Consider the following 26899-nt stretch of genomic DNA (forward strand, 5'->3'; position numbering starts at 1 on the left):
GTTTTGCACATGGCTGTATGACGTCTCCTTCACAAGGTAGAGTGGGCAACACAATATATCCAGAAGTGTTGTCAGATTAATAGAAGAAAGCTTTTGGGGCCAGCTGAGCACCTTCCACCAAGAGAGAACAGGTCTTACAGATACCTACCAAGATCTAAGGTACCTTTCAGATTTAAGCATTTCAAAACTTGCCTTCAGCCCAGTCTCCTGACCAGTGAGGAGAGCTCTCATCCCATGCTCTCTGCAAGGCAAACGAAGGCACTGAGGGCCACAGTGTGCCCTTTCTTCCCTCCCTGCCCTCTCACTGTGCGAATCCCATCCAAGTTTGCCTGCCAATATCCACTGGTCTCTGCCAGCATAAACAGTGGCAGAGGGCCACAGGGGCTGCAATTCCACTTATGAGGAGAGGAACAATAAGAGATCAGTTTGGTCCAGAAAGCATATGAAGTGGCCAAAATGGAGGCATGACCAAAGCAGAGAGAAGACCTACAGAAATGGTACCTGTGTGGCCCCTCCAAAATGCAGCAGAACTGTGGTAGGGTCACCTCTTCCTTCTCCAGCTCCTCAGCCTGGGTGAAGGACAGCAGTTCAGACCCTCTGAACGCAGTCCCACAGGGATGCAGGGTCCAGCTTCATCAAGGAGAGCCACCTGCCCCAGCTGTGTCCATTAGGTATTAAGACACTGGAGCTGTTAGGAGTGTCAGGCAGGAATGGGACCTGGTCACCACCCCAGGGCAAGCCAGGGGCAATACCAGGGACAATGCCAGGGTGAGTAGGATGGCTGAGGAAATGGAAGGAAATATGTTCCCTATTCAAAACCCCCAAATTTGGAAGACATCTTCCACCCCGTCACATCCCTGTTTTCTCAGGATCTGCTGGATCCTGAGCTGAAGATTAAGGCTTTCAGGCTCATAGAGACTATCTGGTTATTGTCTATGAGGCTGGGATGTGAAGTCATTAAAAATAACTCCTCTTGCCACTACCCAAATAACTCAGTAGGGTTGAGTGACTGTAACCCGATTTGGCCTTTTGTCATTCTGAGTGCTGCTATTACAAGGCTGCAGTTTCGTGATTTGTGGAGAGCAAATTCCCCTCCAAACAAAGGCCAAAGCAGAGCCAGGGCCTTGTGCACATCTCTGGGAGAGCAGGGTGCGGTGGCCATGCCTGGGTTCTCTCTGAGCCGAGGCAGCCCCGAAACCACTGTGTTTCTGGGGGGTTCTGTCACTGGGGATGGCTGAGCACCTCTACCAGGAGACTCACCTGGAGCGAAGAAGTGAAGGTTTATCACTGCAATCTGTCAATATTTGGGCAAAGTGTACCTTTGTCGGTGAGATAAAGTTTCCACTCCTGGTTGAAAAAAGGAGGGGGAGGAAAGGGAGAGAGGTTCAGAGACTAAGAATCCTAATGCTTAGGATTTACCTTAATTAAAGGTAAACTTTTTCTTTGGGGTGGCTGTGGTTAGAGCAGCAGGCAGAGACCTGACAACACAGGCTAAACAGAGAGAAAAAAGGCTCTTTCCTTAATTTTTTTTCTTTCCCCACCCCCCCAGGCATTCACTTTGGCCTCAGTCTGAAATGGCTTTGAAAATGCAGACACCTTCATGTAAATGTTCTCAATAAAGAAAAAAAAAGTCCACTGCAGGACATTTGTAATCCTTCTGATTTAGATGTTTTAATAATGTGCAAGTTTATCTTGGAAGATGGTGGCTGACCTGGAATTAAAAGTATGGCTCTGCCAACGTAAGACTAAGAGCCCAGACAGAAGACTTAAATATAATAGCATAATATGTGTCTGTATATATATATACACACACACACATATATACACATATAAATGCATGTGCTATATAAACATATCTCTGAATAATCATAAACTCTCTTTAAAAATTATTTCAGCCCAAATTAAGGTAGAGACAACATCTGATTGGCTCAGACACTACAGTGGTGCCCCATGATATATTCATTTCCTATTCTGGTGTGGTTAATTGGGTATTTCAATTTAATTACCACAGTCAATAGCACTTTCAGTTGAGTGGTTTAAGTGTTCATTTAATTTACTGTAGATTTAATAAGGCAGCGGTTGTATGTTAAAGCTGTTAACCATCTGGATGGGCTGCAAAGCCCATCTCTTCTCTTGGGTAGCTGGGGCCTGATCCAAGACACACTGATGTCTACAACAGTCTTTCTGTTGACTTCAGGAGCTCTAGACCTGGGCTCCTTGGGGAGCAAGGAGGTGGGCAAATGCCTTTGGCTGTGGGCTTCCTGGCTGGAGTGTGTGAGGGAGGTTATTTTAAGGTGCTGTTTCTTTTCTGTAGGCAATTTCATAAAGCAGTAATGGCAGGACTCAGGGCTTAATAATTGTGAAATATGAGAGTGATCCTTATGAGTTAGGATTTAAAGTGAAATTTCAAGAGGCTTCTCACAGCCTGAGTGAGGAGGCCACGAGCTGTGTCACACCTAGGAAAAAATAAAATAAACGCACCAATTTGACAAGCCTCATGCAACCGAGGGATCTATTTTGCCCCTGTCACAAGGTCCGACAGAGCTCTTCATCCTCCCTCCACCTCCTATGAGTACCTAGCTCATGCCATGGGTCAGGAAATATGCAGGTCTGCAGGTTTTGAGATCACTAACGTACCGGGGAGCAAAAAGAGGCAACCATCAGATATCAGCATTGTCTCTCTTCATTTCAGGGGCTCTGTTAAATGGGAGCAGGATTTGTTTAGGCAAAGGCTGATATAGCATAGGGCTGTGATCGTAGGGTCTGGACTTTATGGCCTGGGATCTGCCCATCCTGTCTTCCTGCACAGTCCTACTTGCTAAGCAGGGTTTGGTAAAATGGTAAAATAACACAGTATTGGATGTTTTAGAGATGTGCTAGTGCCTCAAGATGCTGGCAGGTACTTGAGGGGAGTTCCAGGAACACCTGGGTCAGCAGTGGCTAAACATGATGTGTACCAATATCCTCATGACACAGACCACATGCCTTGGATGAATGAGAAGATCTGGGGAAAGAAGAGGGGGTTTTAGGCAGAGGATGAGTAACCAGTAGCTCTGCCATGGGGGAAGCAGGAGGAGGGTGTTTTGGGGGATCCTAGAGTAGCCCATCAGTGCAGGTCATGGTAAACCCATTGCTTGTCTCTTATTCCAGTCAACAATTGGGTTTATCCAGCAATCCCCACTCACATAAGGCCAGTTATATGATGTTGCACAGATCCAGGGCCATAGTTGGCCGGCTGGCGAGCTGCACGCAACATAGGAGCCACAGGTTCTTCAGAGCTGCGGACTCCTGTGCCCCCCAGGCCTGAAGCCAGGCTGCGTTTGAAAACGAGCAGCAGAAACGTTGGCAGGAAGAGGACTCCAGCACATGAAATCAAGTGGAGGGAAATTCTTCTGCTGCAGAAAGTAGGCAAAAGGCAACTGGAGATGAATAGGCTGCCTGACAGTTGGCAGACATGCAGACTGTCTGCCATAGATGGTAATATAGGCACTGCAACTATTATGGCATCTAGAGTAAAAAAAGCAATAAAAAGCTTTAACCTCTGCTATCCGGGAAAACAAGCAGTGGCTTCAGATGCAGTCGGTGGAGAGAAGTCTTTGCGATGCTTGTGACAGGCAAGTGGTGTAGAAAGCTCTGCCGAGCTGCGTTTGGGATCAGGGGCTAGGAACGCCCGGGTTCGTGCTTTATTTGTGGTAGTTACACAGCCAGTTTTAAAAATTATGTTACTGCTGTTATTATAATGATATTGCTCTCACTACTGTTATTTTCTCAACACATCAAGGGAGCCTGGACAGCCGCTCTTTATTTCTTACATGAATGCAAACGGTGTTTAGATTCTTGTGGAGATCAGACACCAGACACATTCCTACATTCTTGTCCGATGCTCAATATTTTTCCATGAGTCAAGGAGAACAAGAATGGGCATATTGTGTAAATGCAAAACTCTGCCTTTTTAAACTGACACGATGAATTTCAGCCCTGCCTCTTTGTCTCTCTCCTCCGAGCAGGGGCTTTTCAGCCTGCCAGATTTTGTTACCTACTATCTTTGAAAACAGAGGGAGGGAAAAGTCAGCCCTTGTTAATTCATTGTCCCAGCTACCTAGCAGTGCTATATCCTTAAGGACTGCTGGGGTGTTTTTGCTCTTCTGAGATGGTGAAGAGCTGTTTCTTTCCTGCCAGCTCCATTGTGTTCCCTCAGTGAAAGCCTGCAACACTAGAGGCACTTTAAAAAGAAGCAAGGAGTCTGTTGCAATAGGCATCCAACAAAAGTTCCTGCTGCAATCGGCACTTCCAGTAAACACTGGTTCATAATCCAGATTTCAGGCTCCAGGGCTGGTTCTTAATAAAACACTGCTACAGGTCAGCGTAGCTGCATCTGTTTACAGCAACAGAAAATTGGGCTTACTGTTGCATCGGGCTTCAGTACAGATTCACAGAGAAGGACGTGTGTGCAGACAAATATCAGCATATACGGGATCCCTGGAATTTGAATTCCAGTTGGGGAACGTGGCAAAAAAATTTGCCACCTCTTTTTTTTTTTAAAGTGCATGTAAAATGTGCCTGATGATTGGTGACCTAAAATCTTAATTCATCCCTGTCTGCCAGAGCAACAACTGCCCTGGAGACTGCTCAGATTTGGTCCATGTCCCAAGCAAGGCTTTATGGCCTGCCTTTCCAAAGGCTTCTCCTAAGTACAGACCACCATGGACAGAAGTCTGTGTGCAAACGAAGTAAGACTTTTTTTCCAGACAGAGAGATCTCTGAATTTTTGCAGATATTTTAATAGGCTATAAAATGCATATTCCTACACAATAGATGAGAATAAATACGTATCTGCTAAAGCAAGTCTAGTCTAAGTAATATGCAAGCAAAGTTTCACTGAAGTGCTTTGATAACCCTGACTTTCTGGTTAGGATTTCTGAGAGTGGAAAGTTGGTGAGTGCCGTCTGAGCACATTTGACCCAGAGCTTCCTAGCTAAGGCTCATGAAAGAAAGGGGAACATACGAAGGGTGAAAGGAATTATTTAGCACCAAGAATGATGTATCCACTAGGAAGCCATCTGCTGTCTCCAGAGTTTCATATACAGCAGTTTGCTGTGCGGCCCTTCAACTGTAATGATTTCTGTCACCATTAACTGGTGTTGTAAAGGTGAAAGGTTTCACATTAGGTATCAAAATTGAAAATTATTTTTTATCCAGTTTAGTATTTTCTAAAGTATATTGAGATCCATATTTTGACACCTAAATAGATGTCTGCTTTTCAGAGGTGCTGAATGTGCATTGGTGTCTTTTGGAATTTAGCTGGAAAACAGGGCTCGTTATTAATGTGTTTGACAGTGACTAGATGTATGAAGAGTATTTTTCAGAAAAATGCATAGAGATAAGGTCCTTGCGTTGGAGCCTTATAATCAAGGAGAGAGAGGCAAAGTCCAGCAAAGTCCATTTAAAGACTTGGATATCTCAATGGCTTTAGATCAGGCTTAAGGAAAAGCATCATTTAGCAACTCAGATTCATCTGATTCAGAATCAGTTTGCTTGGTCAACCCTTTGATTGTTTGTGTAATTTAAAAGCTACTGATCTGATGCTTTCCCTGAGGGATTCTGCATAGAAAGAGAGACTGACATTTCTTAAGTGCATTGTCATTTATGGCTTTCATCTCCTTATCATCGTATATATCATTGACTTAGAGACAAGTCAAATTTATACATTTCCTACATTCAAAGTTTTCCAGTTACGTACCCGATCTGTCTTAGAGGTGAACAACAAAAGGATGAGGAGCAGGAACACAAGTTGCTTATTAATTGTAAGGAAAAAAAAAGGGGAGCTGGATTGGGGCCCAGAGGGGTTGTGGAGTCTTCATCCTCAGATGAAGTGTTCACTTGCCTGGACAATGTCCCGAGCAACCTGATGTAACTTTGAAGGTCGCTCTGCTTTCAGCAGGACCTGGATCACATGATGTCCAGAGATCCCTTCACAGCTATGTCATTTTATGATCCTAAAGGTCTTCTAAGGAACTCTTCACTAAGACCCTTGCCTTGATACTTCTATTTTCTTTCTGTGAATAACATGGTAAAAGGACAAATAGCAAATGAACTCTCTACTGTGTTAGGGGTCTGCAGAGATGGAATTTAAGAGACCCAGCTATGGAGCTATACAACTGCAGGGGGTTTCCACTCCATGACTCTTGGTGGGGACTTACTCTACGTGCCTGAACTTCCTGATCCAAGTCAGCAGAGCAGATGAGCAGTTCTGCCTCTGGCCACACCTGGTGTATCATTGAGGCATAGGCTACAGAAGTGATGCGGCACTGATGCAGCAAAGCTCTGTTGTAGTTGAGGGATCCTTAGAGTCCTTAGCTGAGCCATTTGCACTGTGTAGCCAAAGGAACGCTGTTTCTTGTGATGGTTGTGGTACCCATGTGCAGTGTTGTAGGAGCGTGTCTCCTTGTCACAGTGTGTTGAGGAAGGAGATGCTATTCCACTCAGTCATTGCTAAACAGATTATTTTTCTCATTTTGAATTTTCAAAGCCAGGGGTAACAATTGGCTCCAGAAATAGGCCTGAGGCTGCTGTGAAGGAAAAGATGACTTTGAGAATGGCTAGTATCTTTGAGAGGCCTAGAACTGCTCATTTTTCAGTGCTGTTTCTATTTGGATGAATTCACTCAACAAGTGATTGGTACACACAGGAAATAAGGCATATTGGAAGCTTCAAGTGTAATGAATCCACTTCACTGAAAACTATCATAGTGACCAAAGATACCTGAAAGTATTGTGGTGACCCTTCGTGGTTTACCACCACAGGGTATGTAATGCCTAGCTGGCGGGGACGGGCTCCTGTCCAGAACTACCGGAGCATCTTCATCAGCTGCTTAGCATCCCACTGTGTCTCATGGGACTCAGTGATGTGTCTAGGACCAACAATATCCTTGAAGAAAGCTGTAGCTGTGATAACGGCATTCAGTACAAAGGCTCCTAGAAGACTGGATGGCTGCAGAGACGTGAGCATCCCCAGCAGGGGATTGCACTTAGTCTTAGTCACTAGCATTGCTGCTCCAAGCCACAAACCACGGTGTGTGCTCAGCAGCAGGGCTTTGCCTCCGAGGGGCAGGACAAAGGAGCTGAAAGGCTGCAGTATGCAAACTGAGTCACCTCATCACTGGGGAAGTTTGCAAGTTCTGCCTTGGCACTGTCTCCTTGAGGGTTGCTCAGTCCATCTGAGGGTTGCTGAGGGCACTGGTGTTGAGCCTGTCTCCCACAGACAGGCCAAGGCATGGCTCTCACATTTTCTTTCCCTCTTTTATCCCTTCCCTGCACCAGATTTGGTCTTCATATACTCTTCCTACCTATTCAGTGACCACTGTAACACTGTTCAATGTTACATTTTAAACCATATGATGATGGCATCTAGTGCAGAATCAACAGCTCACATGAACCCTATTGCAATGTCACATCCTTTTTCCAAAGCAAATCTTTTTGTAAAAGCCAAGCTTTTGCTAGATGCGCTGTGCTATCAAATATTCTCTTTGCTAAACAGAGAGAAAGAGGAAGCCAGAAAACTTATTTTCACTTTCTTCAGAGACGTCTCCATGCATTTGACTTGTCTTCTTGTGCAAACATCTTTCACTCATCCTTTCCACTCCGCTTGTCATTTCTCACATTCCTTTTAAGCATGATCTTGTAAGCTTTTCAGTACCTGAATGGTTGGGGTTTTTTTTTTAGCTTGCAGGTGCCTTTTCCTTACCTCCATCTGCTCCTGGTCCCCTCTATCCACACTGACCTTTTCCAGCTCCTGGAGCATTCCTTCCTGGGTGGTTGCTTGTTTCCAAACCTTTCCATTCACCCTCTCTGGCCATTTTCTTGGATTTGGATTCTTTCAACTTTCTCATCAAATATCATCAAGATGGTACACAAAGAAAGACCAAATAATGCAAAATCATCTGAATGGCAACACGTGCTAGTCCAAGACAATAAGGCATTCAGGGTTCCTGTAACCTGCTAATGATCTTCCATTGTCTCAGACTGATTTTACTATTCATTCTTGTTTTGTCATTCTATCTGTGTTTTCAGGCTAAAACTGAAACTCAGGAGTCCAATTAGTAGTAAATATTTAGATACTGGTCACATGACTGCCATTTTTACAGTTTTCTTCCAGACTTCTTAAGTGTGGGAAATACAGGAATTGTGAAACATGGCCAGACATGTGTCCTTTCTAAACCGTTGCAGCATCTCATCTATAACAATGGCAAATATATCAGGGGAATGTACATGATTTTCTTGATAGGCCTGCAAAAATCACCACTCCTCCCCCATACCTCTTCCTCCCCTGCCCGCTCATTACCATAGCCAGTCCCTATGAACCATAGACTGATTTGAACCTCGATTTTTAATATTTCACATCCCCTTCTAAATATTTTAGCATCACCTTTCATAAGTCACCATCTTCCCATTTCTAAACAAATGCCCAGTCCCTCTTTAGATCTTGCTGAACTATGGATCTGTCATGTCATTCCTCGGATTCTACCCACATTGGAAGAAAAAGTTTATCATTGCACTGGGATTAAATTTACTGCTGTTCAAGTTTGCTAAATACTCTCTTGATCTGCAGTTAATCTGTTAGAGTCTTATTATATAAACTTTCATAATTTTCTCTTTTATTTGTCCCTTCTATTATCCATTCACTTCATAGGAGTATGTTCAAAGCTCTTAAATCATTGTTGTTGCTTGTCTCCAAAATCCTCCAAATTTTTGCCTGTTCTGCTTGTATAGGTCTTAGTGGGGTGCACTTGGCCTGTCCTGACACTGCATATTTAAGCTGAAGGTTTTGAAAATGGCTATTAAGTACTTCTTTTACTTTATGTCCTTCTTAATGGGGTGAATAATCATGATGCAGGGAGGCAGGGAGAAGATGCTAATACAGGTGAAACCCAGCCATCAAGCAAGCAAGTGCAGCAACCTTGCTTACCACAGGCCTGGATTTGGTCCTAAATATCACTTTTCCACTGAAGGTTCTGGCAGAGGATCAGGAGTCCTTCCTCCTAACAAGAAGCCATTTTGCCAGTTGCTCATTAAGGGTCCTAGTTGAAGCAGCGATGGAAGGCAGTTCTCGTTCAAGCAGGCCCTCCTTGTCCTGGCGGATAGAGTCTGATGCTGGAAGCACGACTGGGTAATATGCTGAAGGGATCTCTTTTTTCCAATTGACAAGTGATGACTGTATCTCCTGTGAACTGTAACTTACCCTGCAGAAGACCTCAAGGCCAAACAGTTGGCGTGAGTGCCTTGTGGGACGCATTGATTTGCAGGAAGAGAGAAACAGTCTAAATATTACCTTATTTTCCAGGGCTGGATGGATGATTTCTGTCTTCCTCCATTGATTGAACTTTTGATACAGAGTGTTGCAGAGGAGACAGGTGCTTAGACAGGTATTAAAAGCCCATGTGTGGTCATAGATATGTGGTCTAATGAAGCTACAAAGCCTTCACACAGCCATTTTGGAAGCGATGCTAGGCAGAAAACCAGGACCAGACTGCTCTCAGTAGTCTTTCCTTAGGTGAAATCTGATATGCTATTGAACTCTAAAAGGCAAATCAAACAGCAGCAGACACATTTTTAAGGATTAGGAGCTTCCTGTGCAAGACAGTATGTGTTTTTAATACTTTAAGCTGACTTACAAAACTGGTAAACAATGTGGAGGGTGATGTTGGATGACCTCTTTTACATGCCTGATCATCCTGTCAACATATATAATGCATTTGATATTTCCTTCTCATCAGGATAGAATCAGTTAAGCAGTTGCATTTCCCAAAGCTCAGGTTGCATTATGCTTTGTTCCACATTTCATGGTAATAAATGTTGACATAAATTTCTGTAGATTTCACATAAAATGATTGTTAATTTATTCATGGTTGAAAATGATCTTAAAAAAAAAAAAAGAAAGAAAAAAGAACAGAAAAGACTTCTCCAGAAGACAAATACACAGCTTGCAGGATAAGAAATACAGATCTTTCATGCCAATTTGTTTTGCACACAGTAACGACTGCTACATTCTGATTAGCAATCTTGACCTAGTTAAAGTGCTGTTGTTTCTCTGTGTTCCTATTCTTCTAAAAGACTGTGGCTAGACATGATATTTTATAATCCATCAGATGTAAAATCTGCATAAGAAATATAATTATTGTGCTTCAGCAATTTGGACCAAAGCCCTGACGTTATATTTCTAGGCAGTACACTGTGAATAATATGGATGCATTTTTAGGTTGGTATGTTCAGTTGGCAAGATATGTAATTTTTCCATAAGCGAAGGTAAATTGTGAGATTTCTAACATACTGATTACTATTCCAGCCTTGGTCCCTGCTAATGAGAATTAAGTGGATACTTGTCAGCCAAGGAACATCCTTATTTGTTACTATAAATTCAGTTTTAGTGGCACTTATTACAGTAAACGAGAAAAATGTGTGTTACCTCTCAGTCAGTTATTATTGACAGTGGTACTTATGCTTAAGGATCAACCAGAGCTAGATCACCAGTGCAAGAGGCTCTCAATAAACATCGAGTCTCTTCCCAAAGAGCTTGTGATCAGAAAGACAGGGTTGGACAGTGGGAAGGTTTGGGATAGGTAGAGCAAAAATCTCATGGCAGCAAACCTTTCTCCTTGTGATCCGAGTGGTCTCAGGAGCTGATTAGCTAAATGGAAGAGGAGGGAGGCAGAGTGGAGGTGTGCTGGCTTGAGCTGCCATGCTCACCAACAGTGTAGGGCTGAAGGTACCTGCTCCTCCTCCTCGCTGCTCAGAGAGAGCAGTTGGTCCCTTTCCTGCAGGCACACTCAGAGCAGGTAGTGTGTAGGAGCATGAAGAAGAGCAGGCACCTGGAGCTGAGCCTGTGCAGACCAGGCTGCAGTGGGAAACAGCATCTGCTACTCTTGCACGGCTCATTGCAACTGTGGTAGGACCGCCTTGACCCCACCACGGTGCTGTGAGGACACACCAGCTCTCAGCGCTGCTCCTCATGAAAAATTAATGTTGTTTCCCAGATCAGCATCATCCAGCAGATTGGACTTTCTGAACCTGGACTTCTAAAATCTCTCTGAAGGCAACTGTCACGCTTGCATTCTCAGCCATGTCAGGTAGAAGTTGCAAATGAAGACAAAAGATTAAAAATAAATATCCTCTTGCTGTGCAGAGAAAGTGTAGAGCAGAGGGGCTGGGGAGAGGTGCTCAGAAGACCATAAAATTGAGATTTTTCAGGAGAGACTGGTGAAACTGCTGCCCTGGATGGGAGAAGAATGGGAATGGCCAGAGCTGCCAGATTTCAGGAGATGTGTAGGAAGAGAGGCAATGGGAGCCCTTTTGCCTGTTCCTACAAAGTGCATTTGTAGTCAGAAACAGTCTGTGTGGGTGTGTGTGTGATCATGACGTTAGGACCTGTGATGGCCTGGGAGGCGGCAGCTTGGGGCAGTGGCCCCATCTCATCCTTGTGCCAGTCCCGGGGCACCTTGGTGGCTCTGCAGCTGACCGCAGCGTTAAGTCACCACAACCAGCATGTCTGCTTGAAGGGGTGAGGAAACAAGGAGAGGGGTACCCGGTCTTCCCGCATTCCAGGGAGATGCCCGCAATGGGGAGGCTCTGTGCTGGTGAACCCCAAAGCCTGCCCAGAGGGATGGTCCCTGGCTCAGCTCCCCTCCAGACAGTGCAGGAGGTGGCACTGCAGATGGCTGGCTGCAAACTCTGCAAACCACTATTTTGCAAAGGAGAGCTGCTGTCATGCAGGATCAGGCCCTAAATCCTGGGGGTGTCTCGCTGGGTCCAGCCCTGGGATGCAAAGGTGCTTTCACAGCATAAATAAGAAGTAGCATTCAGCATGTTTTCCTCCTTTGGAATGAATACCTTTTTTTATTTTGGCCAGTTTCATTGTTTGAATATTTTCTGTATTTTTCATGTAATTCCTTTACCCCTTCCCCTCCCCAGATACATGAAGGATTTTATTCACAGTGCAGCCATAGATACAGTCAGCACATATTGTGAGAATGTCTAGGAAGTCCAAAAGGGACGTTTTGAAGTGGATTTGTCTGGTGCTTCTATATTAAAAGCAAAAAATCCAAAGCTGCTCCTTTAACATCAGAAGTATTACTCCACGTGAATCACTAACGCTGTCGCGCTGCCTGCTTCTCAAAGTGTGATAATCGCTTGGGGTTTAAGTTAGCAGCACGTTATGGTTTCATCCTCATTGTTCCACCACACAAGCTAAGAATGCTGCAAACCTTAGTAGGAGAATATGAGAGATGGGAGAACAAAGGTGGTAGGAGATCCTCCTTTGACATCTTTGGCTAATAAAGATTAGTGGAGAATTAAAACCGTAACAGTCTGTTATTTTCTCTGTAGTTTACTTGGAGCATTTTGGTGTTTTGGTCCAGTCTTAAGTGTCTAGCTATAAACATTTTGAGGTGACAGTCAGACGTGTTACTAATGTCTCTGTACAAGGCCAAGGATGGGTTGCACTGGAAAATGGATTTTTTTGAAGATCTGCAGGCACTATGGAGGTACTCGGGCAAGTCAGAGGGACAGGCTGTGTTTTACTTGTCCTGAGAGCTGTGAAACTCAAGGCTGCTGGGCGGTTAACCTAGGACTTCTCTCAAGTCCTGAGCTCCTACACATCGTTAAATGAAGTAAAAAGCAAATTCTAAAGGAAGCCCAACTGAAGAAGCCCCATGAAACACAAAAAATAAGACTTTCAATGAAAGTGAAACCAGATAGTTCTTATTTCCTGCTGCCACAGACAAATTCTCTTCTTGGACGTAATGGGCAGTCCACGTGGAAAGGAATGCAAGGTGAATGCACATGGGTAATGTCAGAAATGGATCGAAGATGTGATAAAAATCTTGTTAAATATGGATATTTTGGAGAAAACAATTTCTAAAATTTCTCATTGACAAATTGTGCTTTTGCACCAAAGAAGTTTTTGTTTCCAGTTACAGAAAAAGCTTTTGAGCCAGAAAAAAATAAATAGTTTTCAGCAAAATCCTCTAATTTTACATTTAGTAAAACATTTCAACCAAAAGAAAGGTGAAGCAAAAGCCGTTTTTTATTTTTTTTGCCAAAAGAGAAATTATTTTATACCAGGTTTTGATGAGCCTAAATTATGAGCTCAGTGGAACTCCTGCTGGTTTGGCCTAGTGTCAGAGAGCATTAGAGAAGAGGCTGCCTCTCTTAAATCCCTTTTAAGACTCCGAATCAGTTTTAAATAGAAATTAATTGTCCCTCTGCACAGGACATGGTGTCACACTGGGTCGTTTAGACCAAGTCACCTCTAGGATTTCCCCTCCACTGTTAACGTCCCCAAGCAGTTTGCCCAGGAACAGCACTGTGCTCTCTTGCAAACGTGATCTCCGGAGGCTTAGCCCATGCAGTTTTACCTTCAGAAAATCAACGCATGCGGCAGTCCCTCGCTGTCAGTGCATGAACGCGTGCTGACTCACCGGAGCCTGCTCAGCGAAAGGTCTCACAGTAAATAACACAGGCTGCCAGGAAATGCATGTGCTCTCTGGTGGTTCATACAGCGCTGCCCACCCATCCATGGGATGGAGCTGTGCATGGAGGGCTTCCTCCTCTCCCGCTTACTGTCATGTCACTCGTTTCCCATCACAGAGCCTTTCAGTATTACGCAGTTCGAGCAGTCTGAGATGTGTAAACGCGAGCCCCTTTGATCTGAGGAATGCGCCTGTGTTGTAGGAACTTTTGCTTTACGTTTACTGACCCAAATCAATCCTGGCTTGCAAATTGGAAGAGATGGAGCTTGAAATCTGTCAAGCTCTTTTTTTTCACCCTCTGAAGAGTCTGTGCTTTGCTTGGGGGAAAAAGGGCTGGAGCAGTGACTTTCAGTCAGTAGTTGAAAAATGTGATTGCTAGAAAACTGCAAGGGTTTGAGTGATCGAACGCTGATTTGCTCCTCTCTGAAAACAAAACAGGAATAATGCTCAGGCAGCAGTACCCCGTAGAAGACAGAGTTCAGATGAAATAGCAAGACAGAGAGGCTCGTGATGGACACTGCTCATCTCACTGAACAAACACAGACCAGTCCCCCACGAATTGCCCTGACACATAATTGGTAATAGCTCAGTGCAAGGAGGAAGAGGGTGCTTCATCCCTGTGGACTGCTCACCATCCTTCCCATGCCTTTGCCCTCCACATCCCGAACTCATGAGGGATATGAAATCAGGACCTTTCCAGCAGCCTCGGTGAAGTCCCCTGAGAGTCCCCTGCACCTTTGTAGCCTCGCTTGCTTTCATTTCTGCTCTGAGGTGGGGACATCTGTTAACCAAGGTGTTGTCAGCATTCAGAGGGCAGTGTTTGCAAGGTTTTGGGGAGATGCGATAAGCCAGCACTTGTTACTTCTTCTTTAGAAATCCATGGTGCCCTTTTTGGTGGGCACTTTAGCAGAGTGGATGTCATGAAACCAGGAGTCCTCCAGCCCATGTAGAGGGAGGGAGCGCTTGGTTAAGGGCTGTGTCTGCTTGAGGGTAGGAAGGCTCTGCAGAGGGATCTGCACAGGTTGGATCAATGTGCCAAGGCCAACTGTATGAGATTCAACAAGGCCAAGTGCTGGGTCCTGCACTTGGGTCACAAAAACCCCATGCACCGCTACAGGCTTGGGGAAGAGTGGCTGGAAAGCTGCCTGGCGGAAAAGGACCTGGGGGTGTTGGTCGACGGCTGGCTGAACATGAGCCAGCAGTGTGTCCAGGTGGCCAAGAAGGCCAAAAGCATCTTGGCTTGTATCAGAAACAATGTGGCTAGCAGGACTAGGGCAGGGAACGTCCCCCTGTACTCAGTACTGGTGAGGCCGCACCTTGAACAGTGTGTTCAGTTTTGGGCCCCTTACTACAAGAAAGACATTGAGGTGCTGGAGCGAGTCCAAAGAAGGGCAACGAAGCTGGTGAAGGGTCCAGAGCACAAGTCTGATGAGGAGCGGCTGAGGGAACTGGGGTTGTTTAGTCTGGAGAAAAGGAGGCTGAGGGGAAACCTTATTGCTGTCTACAAGTACCTGAAAGGAGGTTGTAGCAAGGTGGGTGTTAGTCTCTTCTCCCAGGTAACAAGCGATAGGATGAGAGGAAATGGCCTCAAGTTGTGCCAGGGGAGGTTTAGATTGGATATCAGGAAAAATTTTTCATGGAAAGGGTTATCAAGCATTGGAACAGGCTGTCCAGGGAAGTGGTTTTGTCACTATCCCTGGAGGTATTTAAAAGACAAGTAGATGTGGTGCTTAGGGACATGGTTTAGTGGTTGACTTGGTAGTGTTAGGTTAATGGTTGGACTCAATGATCTTAAAGGTCCTTTCCAACCAAAACAATTCCATGATTCTGTGGAGATCGTTGTGTTCTCCCTGGCTCTGCTGCTGACTTGTGCGTGTCACCAGGCAAACCACTTCCCAGCTCACCCATATCTCCTAGCAGCTAGTTGAAACACAGAAGAAAAGCAGCTACTACGTACAGCGCAGTGTAACATCTGTGTTTTTAATTGTATCAGAAAGCCTGGTGCGGGTGCTCTGAAAATGTGAAGACATTTGAAACAGTTCCCTCTGCTTCAAAATGTCAAGCAAAAGCAAAATTAACTCAGAAAGGCATATTAACCACATAAAGCATATGCAGAGGATATATTATTCATTATCTGTTCAGCCTTTCTTTCAGCAGCACATCTGACCGCAAAACCTGCTGCCAAGTCATGTATTCTGGTGACCTGGGGACTTCCCCATTTCCCAGGAAGATGAGTTTGGGGGCACAAGAATGATTTCTAATGAACACACAGAGAGCAAAAATGATGGTAAAAGGAAGTGTAGCTTACCCTTTTTTTTTTTGCAAAGGAAAGTACAGTGACTCATGTGTCAGAAGGAACACGCTACCCAAAGACAGTCCATGCTCTTTGCAAATGACCCCCCAAAACTCCCCTCCCCCCGACCCCGGGGGACACCTAATGACAATTAGTTACTCTTGAGGGCACAAGGTCTGCGGGCTTGTACAACTAGGCACAGAATCACAGAATCACAGAATGTTAGGGATTGGAAGGGACCTCGAAAGATCATCTAGTCCAATCCCCCTGCCGGAGTAGGATTACCTAGACCATATCACACAGGAACATGTCCAGGCGGGTTTTGAATGTCTCCAGAGAAGGAGACTCCACAACCTCTCTGGGCAGCCTGTTCCAGTGTTTGGTCACCCTCACCATAAAGAAGTTTTTCCTCATATTTATGTGGATCCTCCTGTGTTCCAGCTTGCACCCATTGCCCCTTGTCCTGTCAAGGGATGTCACTGAGAAGAGCCTGGCTCCATCCTCATGACACTTGCCCTTTACATATTTATAAACATTAATGAGGTCACCCCTCAGTCTCCTCTTCTCTAAGCTAAAGAGACCCAGCTCCCTCAGCCTCTCCTCATAAGGGAGATGTTCCACCCCCTTAATCATCTTCGTGGCTCTGCGCTGGACTCTCTCTAGCAGTTCCCTGTCCTTCTTGAACTGAGGGGCCCAGAACTGGACACAATATTCCAGATGCGGCCTCACCAGGGCAGAGTAGAGGGGGAGGAGAACCTCTCTTGACCTGCTAACCACACCCCTTCTAATGCACCCCAGGATGCCATTGGCCTTCTTGGCCACAAGGGCACACTGCTGGCTCATGGTCATCCTGCTGTCCACTAGGACCCCCAGGTCCCTTTCCCCTACACTGCTCTCCAACAGGTCTGCCCCCAACTTGTACTCATACATGGGGTTGTTCTTGCCCAGATGCAGGACTCTACACTTGCCCTTGTTATATTTCATTAAATTTCTCCCCGCCCAACTCTCCAGCCTGTCCAGGTCTCTCTGAATGGCTGCGCAGCCTTCCGGTGCGTCAGCCACTCCTCCCAGTTTTGTGTCATCAGCGAACTTGCTGACAGTGCACTCTATTCCCTCATCCAAGTCATTAATGAATATATTGAATAGAACTAGTCCCAGTACCGACCCTTGAGGGACTCCGCTAGACACAGGCCTCCAACTGGACTCTGTCCCGTTGACCACCACTCTCTGGCTTCTTTCCTTCAGCCAGTTCACAATCCACCTCACTACCCGATCATCCAGACCACACTTCTTCAGTTTAGCTGTGAGGATGCTGTGGGAGACCGTGTCAAACGCTTTACTGAAATCAAGATAGACCACATCCACAGCTTTACCATCATCTATCCACCGGGTTACGTCCTCATAAAAGGCTATCAAGTTGGTTAAGCATGACTTCCCCTTGGTGAAGCCATGTTGAGTGCCCCTAATGATCTCCCTATCCTTGATGTGCCTAGAGACAGCACCAAGGACAAGTTGTTCCATCACCTTTCCGGGGATGGAGGTGAGGCTGACTGGTCTATAGTTACCCGGGTCCTCCTTCTTGCCCTTTTTGAAGACTGGAGTGACATTCGCTTTCCTCCAGTCCTCAGGCACCTCTCCCGTTGCCCACGACTTAGCAAAGATGATGGAGAGTGGCCTAGCAATGACTTCCGCCAGCTCCCTCAGCACCCGCGGATGCATCCCATCAGGGCCCATGGATTTATGGACGTCCAGGTTGCTTAATTGGTCCCTGACCCAGCCCTCATCAACCAAGACAGATTCCTCCTCTATCCTGACTTCTTCTGGGGCCTCAGGGGTCCGGGGCTCCTCAGGACAGCCTCCAGCAGTATAGACAGAGGCAAAGAAGGCATTCAGTAACTCCGCCTTCTTTTTATCCTCTGTCTCCAGGACCCCCACCTCATTCATCAGTGGGCCTACATTGCCTCTAGTGTTGGCTTTACCTGCAATGTATTTGAAGAAGCCCTTTCTGTTGTCCTTGACCTCTCTTGCAAGGTTTAATTCCAAGGAGGCCTTAGCTTTCCTAGTTGCCTCCCTACATCCTCTGGCAACAGACTTATATTCCTCCCAAGTGGCCAGCCCCTCCTTCCATGATCTGTACACCCTCTTCTTCCACTTGAGTTTGCCCAGCAGTTCCCTGTTTAACCATGCAGGTCTCCTGGTACCCTTCCTTGACTTCCTACCTGCTGGGATGCTCTGATCTTGAGCTCGGAAGAAGCAGTCCTTGAATGCTAACCAACTATCTTGGGCCCCCTTACCTTCTAGTACCCTGTCCCATGGGATTTCCCCTAGCAATTGCTTGAAAAGGCCAAAGTTGGCCCTCCTGAAGTCCAGGGTTGTGATTCTGCTAGCTATTCTGTTCCTGCCACATGAGATCCTGAACTCTACCATCTCATGGTCACTACAACCAAGGCTGCCCTCAACCTTCACCTCTTCAACCAGACCCTCCTTGTTAGTGAGGATAAGATCCAGCAGCAATCCTTTCCTAGTTGGCTCATCCACCATTTGCATCAGAAAGTTATCATCAATGCACTGGAGGAACCTCCTGGACTGAGGATGGCTGGCTGAGTAGGCCTCCCAGCAAATATCAGGGTAGTTGAAATCCCCCATGACAACCAGGCCCTGTAATTGCGAGACTGCTCTCAGCTGCCTGTAGAAGGCCTCATCACCCTCCTCATCCTGATCCGGTGGCCTGTAATAGACACCCACAACAGTATCACCCCTGCCAGCCTGCCCCTTAATTCGCACCCACAAGCTCTCAACTCGCTCCTCATCCGCCCCTGGACAGAACTCAATACATTCTAGCTGTTCACTCACATAAAGAGCAACTCCACCACCTCTCCTTAGTGGCCTGTCTTTCCTGAACAGGACATAGCCATCCATGACCACATTCCAGTCATGCGAGGTGTCCCACCAAGTCTCTGTAATTGCCACTAAATCATAGCCCCCTGACCGAACACGGGTTTCCAACTCCTCCTGTTTATTCCCTATGCTGCGTGCATTGGTGTATAGGCATTTCAGGGAGCGAGCATGTCTGTTCTTATGAAATGAAAACATGAATTTGTGATTCAAAAGCTATGCTGGAAACTTAACGTGAGATATGAGATGAGATTTTCACTGTCAGAGAAAGAAATTACAAGCTCTGTTTTTAAGGGGTAAACTCAGTGACCTGCTGATGCAGTGGAAGGATAGGTCGGTATGGAGGAAATATGTATTTGTCAGTTGAGCTCTTCCCAAGAAACTCACTGGTATTCACACCAGAATAAAAGTGTTCACACCTGGAGTTATCTGGGAAGAGCTCTTACCTATAGATAAGCCGGAAGTTGAAAGGAACAGAGGCCACAGCAGTGTGTTATATGCCCGAGGACTTCGGCACGTGAAACAGCATGATAAAAACAATGTGACTGGAAGATCTCATAAATCATCGTTCCTCACATAGCTGGAAAATTAGAGTTCTCAGTGTTCCCTTTCTCTGCCCATCACAGGCTCCCAAGGCATCACAGTTTGTACGGGTGCCATTTTCTCACTGGTACACACAGGTGTGTGTCAGACGACATTGTCTCGTTGCCTCTGAGGCTGGTGCACTTCTGCCCAGGCACAGAAAGGCAGAAGACGAGCCATGTTTCCCTGCAGAGTTTCCTGACATCGCTCACAGCTGAAACAGTGACAGCACGTGTGCTGACTGAGCTAGGTCTTCGTGTGTGCGTGTTCAGTGCTTGGTGTGCGCGCCTTTAACGTATAGAGCTAAAGATATGACAGCTATGAACCATATTTTTGAAATTCAAAGCAACTCTACTTGAGGGTATCTGCACCAAGTCCAAACTTTTCAGCTCATGGGACTACACCTTTTTTTTTGTGTGCACAGGGTAGGAATTTGTGTGTACAGCCATGGCAGATGAGTGTAGATCAGGTGGACAAGGCTGTGAACCTCTTTTCCTTCAGTAGGTCCACAGGGCTTGTGAGCACATGAAAGTATCGCTGTAAATATTCAAGGAAAGGAAATGGCCTTACAGTTCTCAGAGCATTGCATGGACTGTGTGTTTTATAGCAGATGTTTCACGACATAAACAATTAGGGCTTAGTGTATTAATATACATCTCTGGAAAATAATCCGGCAGTACATCATGGATCAGACCCTTGGCTGACATAACCTGACGTGGTTCCAGTGGGTTCAGTTTTGAACAAGTTAACATCTAAAATCTTTAATTATACACATCTCTGGCCAGTATAAACCTATGTGAGATCAGGATGCCCGGAACTCATGTGTGTCATCAAAATGTCTCCTAGGACCTCTGGGCTCTACGGCAGTCAAAAATGGTTTTTTTGATCATATACCAAAATCACGAGAGTGAAATCCTGCAGCACTGGAGAGGCACAAGGGCAGATTTCATGACTGCATTAGTCTCTGCTACCTGAAATACTTTAGATCTGTCTGCCACAGTTAGATGGGAGCAAATCTGGGGCAGATATGCCCTAGACTTTGCCAGCCACAGCTCTGGCCACCTCCCTTCACTCACAGCCATGGGGGAAAGGGGTTCTGTGATCAACAGGAGGCAGCAGTGCTCGAAAAATGCTGGTGGCTACAAGGACAGGGGCGGTGGTGGCAGGGAGATGTCTCACAATATATTTTCTTACAGTTTTGCGTATTTTCATTGACTGAGAAAGCCCGGGGTAGCTTTCTGTACTAAGCAATGCTTACTTGCCTGTTGACTTGCAAGATCCTTCTATCAAATAGACTATAGATTGTTTCTTTGGTGTCATCTAATGATTATTTTTTGTCTCTGCTTCTTTCAGCTCCAAGGCTCCTTGAAGAGAAAGTTGGTGGTAAATCTGTCACCTGTCAACAACAAGAGACCCAATGGTGTTTCAGAGAGCTCCTTCCTTGACATTAAGAGGATAAGAGTGGGTGATAATATCTCAGTGGGACAAGGTGGACAACATGTTAACAATTGCCAAAGCCAGTCAATATCAGGAACTATGTCTGTGGGGCAAGGATCACAAAGAAAGGCCAGCAACCTATCAAACAATACACATGCAAGTGGGAATGGCATGTTTAATATGACTTTGAAAGAGGTAAAGAAAGAACCAGGAGAAACAATGTCCTGCAGCAAACACTTAGATGGCCAGACATCCCATGAGAACATGTTCCCTAACAGATATGGGGAAGACTCGTGGGAACAAATGATGGATCTGGAGCTTCAGGAACTATTCAATGAACTGACTAACATATCAGTGCCACCAATGAGTGATCTTGAGCTAGAGAATATGATAAATGCCACGATAAAACAAGATGAGCCATTCAACATTGACATTGGGCAGCAGAGCCAGAGGGGCCCTGTGAGATCTCTGCCGATGGATAAGATGGTGATAAAGAGTGAATATGCACCAGGCATGAATCAGGCTCCTGTGGGCTCCCCACAGATGAGGCCTTCTTCAACAGGTCCAGCCTTCACTATGGCCACTGCTGCCATGTCCACCTCTTCACCCATCCCTTCGGTGCCTCAGAGTCAAACACAGGCATCGCAGGTTTCTTCTGCATCCAGTCGGCCATTGCCTAACTGGCAGGAGGTGTCTCATGCACAGCAGCTCAAACAGATCGCAGCCAACCGGCAGCAGCATGCCTTGATTCAGCAGCAACAGCAGCAGCAGAACCAGACGGCCAACTGGTCCACCTTGTCTCCATCAGGGCCTTCCCCTGGACCCTTTGTGCAAGAGAAAATCCCCAGTCCTTCTTTTCGCCAGCAGCAGTTCAGCCCACAAAGCTCAGCAATGCTTGGGGTACCAGTGAATGGAAGCCAGTCGAAAGGGATGAACAACTATGTTTATAAACCAACCACTCCCCAGAGCAATCCCATGGACATAATCATGCAACAGAAGCCTCAGGACCTCAACAGAAACTTTATCAACAGCACTCAGCCACCACTAGAGCAGCATCATGGCAACACAAAGCCTTTGTTTCACTTTAACTCAGAGCAAACAAACCAGCAGATGCCTTCAGTTTTGGGTTCCCAAAACAAGCCTGCCCTTCTGCACTACACACAGCAGGCACAGGGTCCAGCCCCTGTGCAACAGCCACAGCAACAGCAGCAACAACAGCCACAGCCGCAACCTGCTCAGCCTCTCCCGAACCAGTCTCTTCAAAGGCCACCTAATGTACCCCTAGCAATGCAGCAAAAAATGATGCTTCAGAAAATGCAGCAAAGCCAGCAAATCTCAGGTTTGCAGTATCCAGTCTCTCAGCAGCACAGACAGGTAAGGCAAATTCCTCCTTATTTGTTATGGAGTCATTCTGGTCTGAGTAGTAAAAAGGCTTTTCCAGCCTGGCCTCATTCCTCCAGGAGATGTGCGATGGTGGCAGATAACAACCATCTCAGCACATACTTCAGCAGAGCTGGTGATGGCACGTTTAGCACCTATTCAGGTATATCATGGATCCACATTTATAAGAATTTCAAGAAAGACATGTTCATAGCACTTTTTTCTTAATGCAATGGAGTGAGTATGTCACTGATATATATTATGTAGATACTTGTCAGAAAGGTGAGATAATAGGGCAGATGGAAGCTTATTTTGGACCCCTATCTAAGTTTTCTAGCTCACAAAAATTTAAGCTCTTTTGAATGGCAAAATTTTAATGAATTCCTGTGTTATCTTAGATAATATATTTTACAAAGTTAATTTTTATGCCATCATTTTCCTCAGGGAGGCAGGGTTAGGAAATTCTGGTTTTAGATATCTTTTGACTGACATGACAAAAATACTGTTTGCACATTTGTTATCTGTTTGGCAAAGGAAAACTAAGACTTATCTGTGAGCTTTATAAACACCCATCACACTTCTGGGAATATTCTGTGGATAAAATACTTGCATAGATATGAAGGTGAAGGTTGCCACAGATATGTCTACAATTATACACCACATGGCCAGCTCCCACGGTGTTATCAAGAGACAGTGCTCTGACATGGTTGATTACTATAGCTCAGCTATGCTATGTCAAGTCACTGTGCACCAGGATCCCAAGTTTCAGATATGCCAATCAAATTTTGGGTATGTAACCTCACTGTACCCCAGAAACTGGGAACCGGGGGCAGAACAAGTAAACCCGATTTGACCTTGGGACATTTAAGCCACTCTGGGGAGTTTTGCTGGGACTTGGGCTCAGTACATTTAAAGGTATGGAATGGAAATACAGGTGTGGAGATCATTTGTGGATGTGAAAAACAGTTATAAGAAACTACTGAAAAGTGAAAGCCTCAGTCTTCCGTCAAGTTCTAGAGAAGCAGTGTTCTGAATGAATCATTTAGAACTGGAGCTTCTTCACCAAACTGTTTGGGTGAACAGTCTGATGTTTTTTGAAAAAAAGTAAAGTAAATATAGTTGTATGCATGGACACCTTTCTGCTTTTAACTCTTTTAAATTCCCTGACCGACTCACCATGACTTTCGCCAACAGAGAATCCCTTAGCAAGAGGTACTAGGTGAAACCTTTAGGCAGCTTTGGGAGGGTAGACATTGCTTTGTTGGGAGATGCTGGAGAACGAGCTTTGGCAGAAAGCAAACACAGCTTTGCTACTTTACAGGAGGTCTCTGCTGGCTGCTTCTCTCCTCCAGCCACTGTGTGCTCTCTTCTTAGGCGCATTTCCCCATTCTCTTAATAGACTGGCAGGCAGATGAATTTTAACAGTTCCTTCATTCAGCCATGATGAAGCTTCCAGCAATCTGTCAGCACACGGGAGACAGGCAGGACTTTTGCAAACGCTACTATTTTTCTGAAAAAAATATGCAAGGTCACATTCTGGAAAGAAATAAAAAACACTGAGAGCAACTCTGCTTGAGGCAATGTTAGCTCCTTGCTCTGGGTCCTCTTGGGCTGCTGCTCGGGGAGGCAAGCCAACAAGATGGTACTTGGCAACATGGCCATAGTAGTACTTGCAAGGTTTATCATGAGTGTAGCGGGATCTCTCACCTGTGCAGCCACAAGATCTTTTGGCTTAGGAAACTTTCCCTAAATGAACTTCGCTGAGTGCTAGAGTTTAGATAATACACCAAGGAAGGAGTTTTGCCTATCATCACAGACTTCTGCAAGTAGTTTTCCCAAGTCTCTTGTCACTTGACTGCTTTCCCACAGTTTTGTCTGCAGGACGTGGCTATTTGACCACGTGTGGCTTCACAGCACAGCTGAGAAGATTAGAAGCTTTGTAGGCACAGATTATGGGGATTTTGCAGCAATAATGCTGTTGTTTCTATGCTCTAGAGAGGTAACTGGATTTTTTTAGAGATTCTTAGCAGTTATTCCAAAGTTCTGCTGAAGTTCAGAAAATCAAGTAGGTCTCTCTCAGTGGAGTGTTGTGTAGCTGCTGGAACAATACTTAGAAATACAATTGGTCCATGAATTTCAGAGTTTTGGAAAGGTTTGAACATAACTGTTCACCTGGCAGTATTTATGAGTCCCGTGGACTCCTTTAATCTTGCAGCCTGCACAGCTGCAAGAGCCCACCAACCCCTTGGTCAGGGCTTGCTTGCCCATAGGCCCAGTCTGAATATTAAATCAGAGTGGGAGGAGACACCACTAGTATTATCTTCCAATAAAGACAACAAAGGTCAAAGTAGCCTCGTGGGTCAGCTCCCACTGATTTTAGCAATGGGGACTTCACCTTATTTAGACTGCACAATCTTCTTTCCTGGATGATCATCTCCCACTTCTGAGGATTCCTACACATCATTAACAGTAATGCATGATTAATTACCAGCATTTACTAATTAACTTCATGATTAATATTTATTTTACTCATGCCTTATTCCTTCATGAGGAATCAAGGTTTGATTCTGCTTGGTATCATTCAACTCTTCCTCAGATCATTATAATTATGGATTATAAGGACCATCTCAGTACTGGCTGGAACGCTTTGTAGCTGGGAATGTGAGTGCATGTTCATAAAGAGCTGCTGTGACATTGCCATCAGATCACACTCACTGAAACACTATAAATTCACATTTTTAGCTGAGCCAGCTCACCCTCTGGATTTTTGCTCCCTGAGCTTTAAGATCCCCAAAAAGCATTTGAACTCAGCTTTATCAAGCTTGCTAACTGGAAATATAAGGCTTATAATTTCTCTGCTTGTCACATTCACTTTGAGTCAAACTGGAGCAAACTTGTAGTGGGATTTGCTAATTAGATGTCTTTTGCCTCTAGGGAAAAGTCATAAAAATGATGGAAATCATCCTGGTTTCCTGGAAGGTTGATCTGAATTAAGGTTTTGTTTGCTTCTCTGTTTTATTCGCCATTGTTGTGGGAAAGAGTCACCTTTCCATTGTCTATCAGGATGCAACATATGCACAGTCATGAAAAAACTCTTAGAAATTCAACACTCCCTTTGTTTAGGGAATAATTAGAAGGTCCAAATTCTGCACAGGTTTGATCAGGTTTTCAAGACCTACACAGAACCTGGGCTGATGTGGGGAAAATCTGTAAGTGGGCTTGGGTAGAAGTCTGAAGTCTAACTTTACTCTTGTGAAGAAATGTAGTCCAGGCAGTGAAAGATGCTTCTGAAGTAAGACTTAAGGTTTTTGAACAAAAAAACTGATGTTTTTAACTAGTCTAAGAAATTCCACACGTATTTTCAAAGTTTTTCATCAGCCATAAGACATGTTCAGTAAGATCCATTAGTCTTCTGTGAAGAAGTCAAAAAGCAATTAAAAAAAAAGAAAAAGCCTGTATCTACTAAATAAAATATTATTCATCCCCTTCTGGTTTTGACCTAAAGCCAAATTAAACTCAAAGGTTTCAAGCTGACTTTTTCTCCAGATTTTTTCATTCAAGTTCATTCACTCAAGGGAGGGGAGAATAGAAGGCTGAGCTCATGAGAACGGGAACCGTAACGGAGCAAGGCCACCCGATCTGCTGCACGTGAGCATGTGCCCTGTTTAGTCTCGGCTTTGGGGGCAAAGATAACACAAGGGATCATGAGAGCTTCAGCCCCCACTTTACATGTACAACCAGTGGTCCTTATTTTTAAGGCTCTGGAAGCGTTGGTGTTGGCTATGTAGTTACAACCCACAACAGTGTTTCCTTGTGCAGAGCTCAGGGTCTTTTTAGTCCTTGTTCCTTTATAAATGCTTTGAGGATGGGACAATCTTCTCCTTTTTTCTTTTCACTTTTTTTTTTTCCCCAAGAACCCAGGAATGTGGTATGATTAGTTGCAGTTGGGGCTTTTTTTGCCCTTACTTGCCCTAATTGGGGCATGCCTTAGATCATTTTCTTCACCAGGTCTTAACAGGCTCCTTTTAAATCCAACCAGTCTTCCTTCCTACTGAAGACTAAGCAATCCCTTCTCTGGTACCTGCTCCAAGTATGAGTGTCCCATACATGCCTCTTGCCTCATGCTCTCCCACAGAAAGGCTTTGTATTTTGCAGCATGTGGCCAATGGCCCCTCAGGTGTTCCATGACCCAGGGACATAGCATGGCTGCATCTGACTGGTTAGTGGCCATGGTGCAGCATGGCACCAAGGGATGTGCCACGAGTGAGGAGCTTACACTCAAAGAAGCTCCAGTGCTGAGGTGACCCATCCTTGCAGGCCCCCTCCATTACACCATCCCTTCAAATGCCCAGAAAATCAGTGCTTAGCTGATATATATACATCTCTCTTAAGTATCTCCAAGGGATAGAGATTTCAACTAACCTCGCAGCTCTGCAGAGATGCTGAGACAGATTCTCCTCTCATTTTTCCAGTGTAAATCCAGGGTAATTTCATTTATTTTCAGGAGAGCATAACTGGACTTACAGAAGAGTAGTAAGCAGCAGGATATGGCCTTCTACCTTTTTTTTTAAAGCATGGGCACCATACGGATTTAATAAGAAATGTATGTTAAACTGTCAGATTGTTAGAGGGCTGTGCGAGGAAGAAGCACCAGGAGCAAAAGATCTAATGGCTTTTTTGAAAGCACAGGTAGAAAAACTCTTGTTATCGTTCACTGCCGTGCGATAACTTACACCTCTATTTTAGCCTCCGAAATGTCTCAAAGAAAATGTGGCTTCTTTGTATAATTC

The 26899-nt window shown here is 45.1% G+C and overlaps 1 protein-coding gene across 1 annotated transcript in view; it reads left to right on the forward strand.

Annotated features, from left to right (window-relative positions):
- The window catches only part of MAML2 (mastermind like transcriptional coactivator 2), a 232955-nt gene that overhangs the window by 134958 nt on the left and 71098 nt on the right, over window positions 1–26899 (forward strand). The window contains exon 2 of the mRNA XM_068395492.1: window positions 20646–22103. Coding sequence (XP_068251593.1) covers window positions 20646–22103 — 1458 coding nt within the window. The remainder of the gene's footprint in view (window positions 1–20645; window positions 22104–26899) is intronic.

Source organism: Nyctibius grandis, chromosome 2 (assembly GCF_013368605.1).
Source record: "Nyctibius grandis isolate bNycGra1 chromosome 2, bNycGra1.pri, whole genome shotgun sequence".
Lineage (NCBI taxonomy): Eukaryota > Metazoa > Chordata > Aves > Nyctibiiformes > Nyctibiidae > Nyctibius > Nyctibius grandis.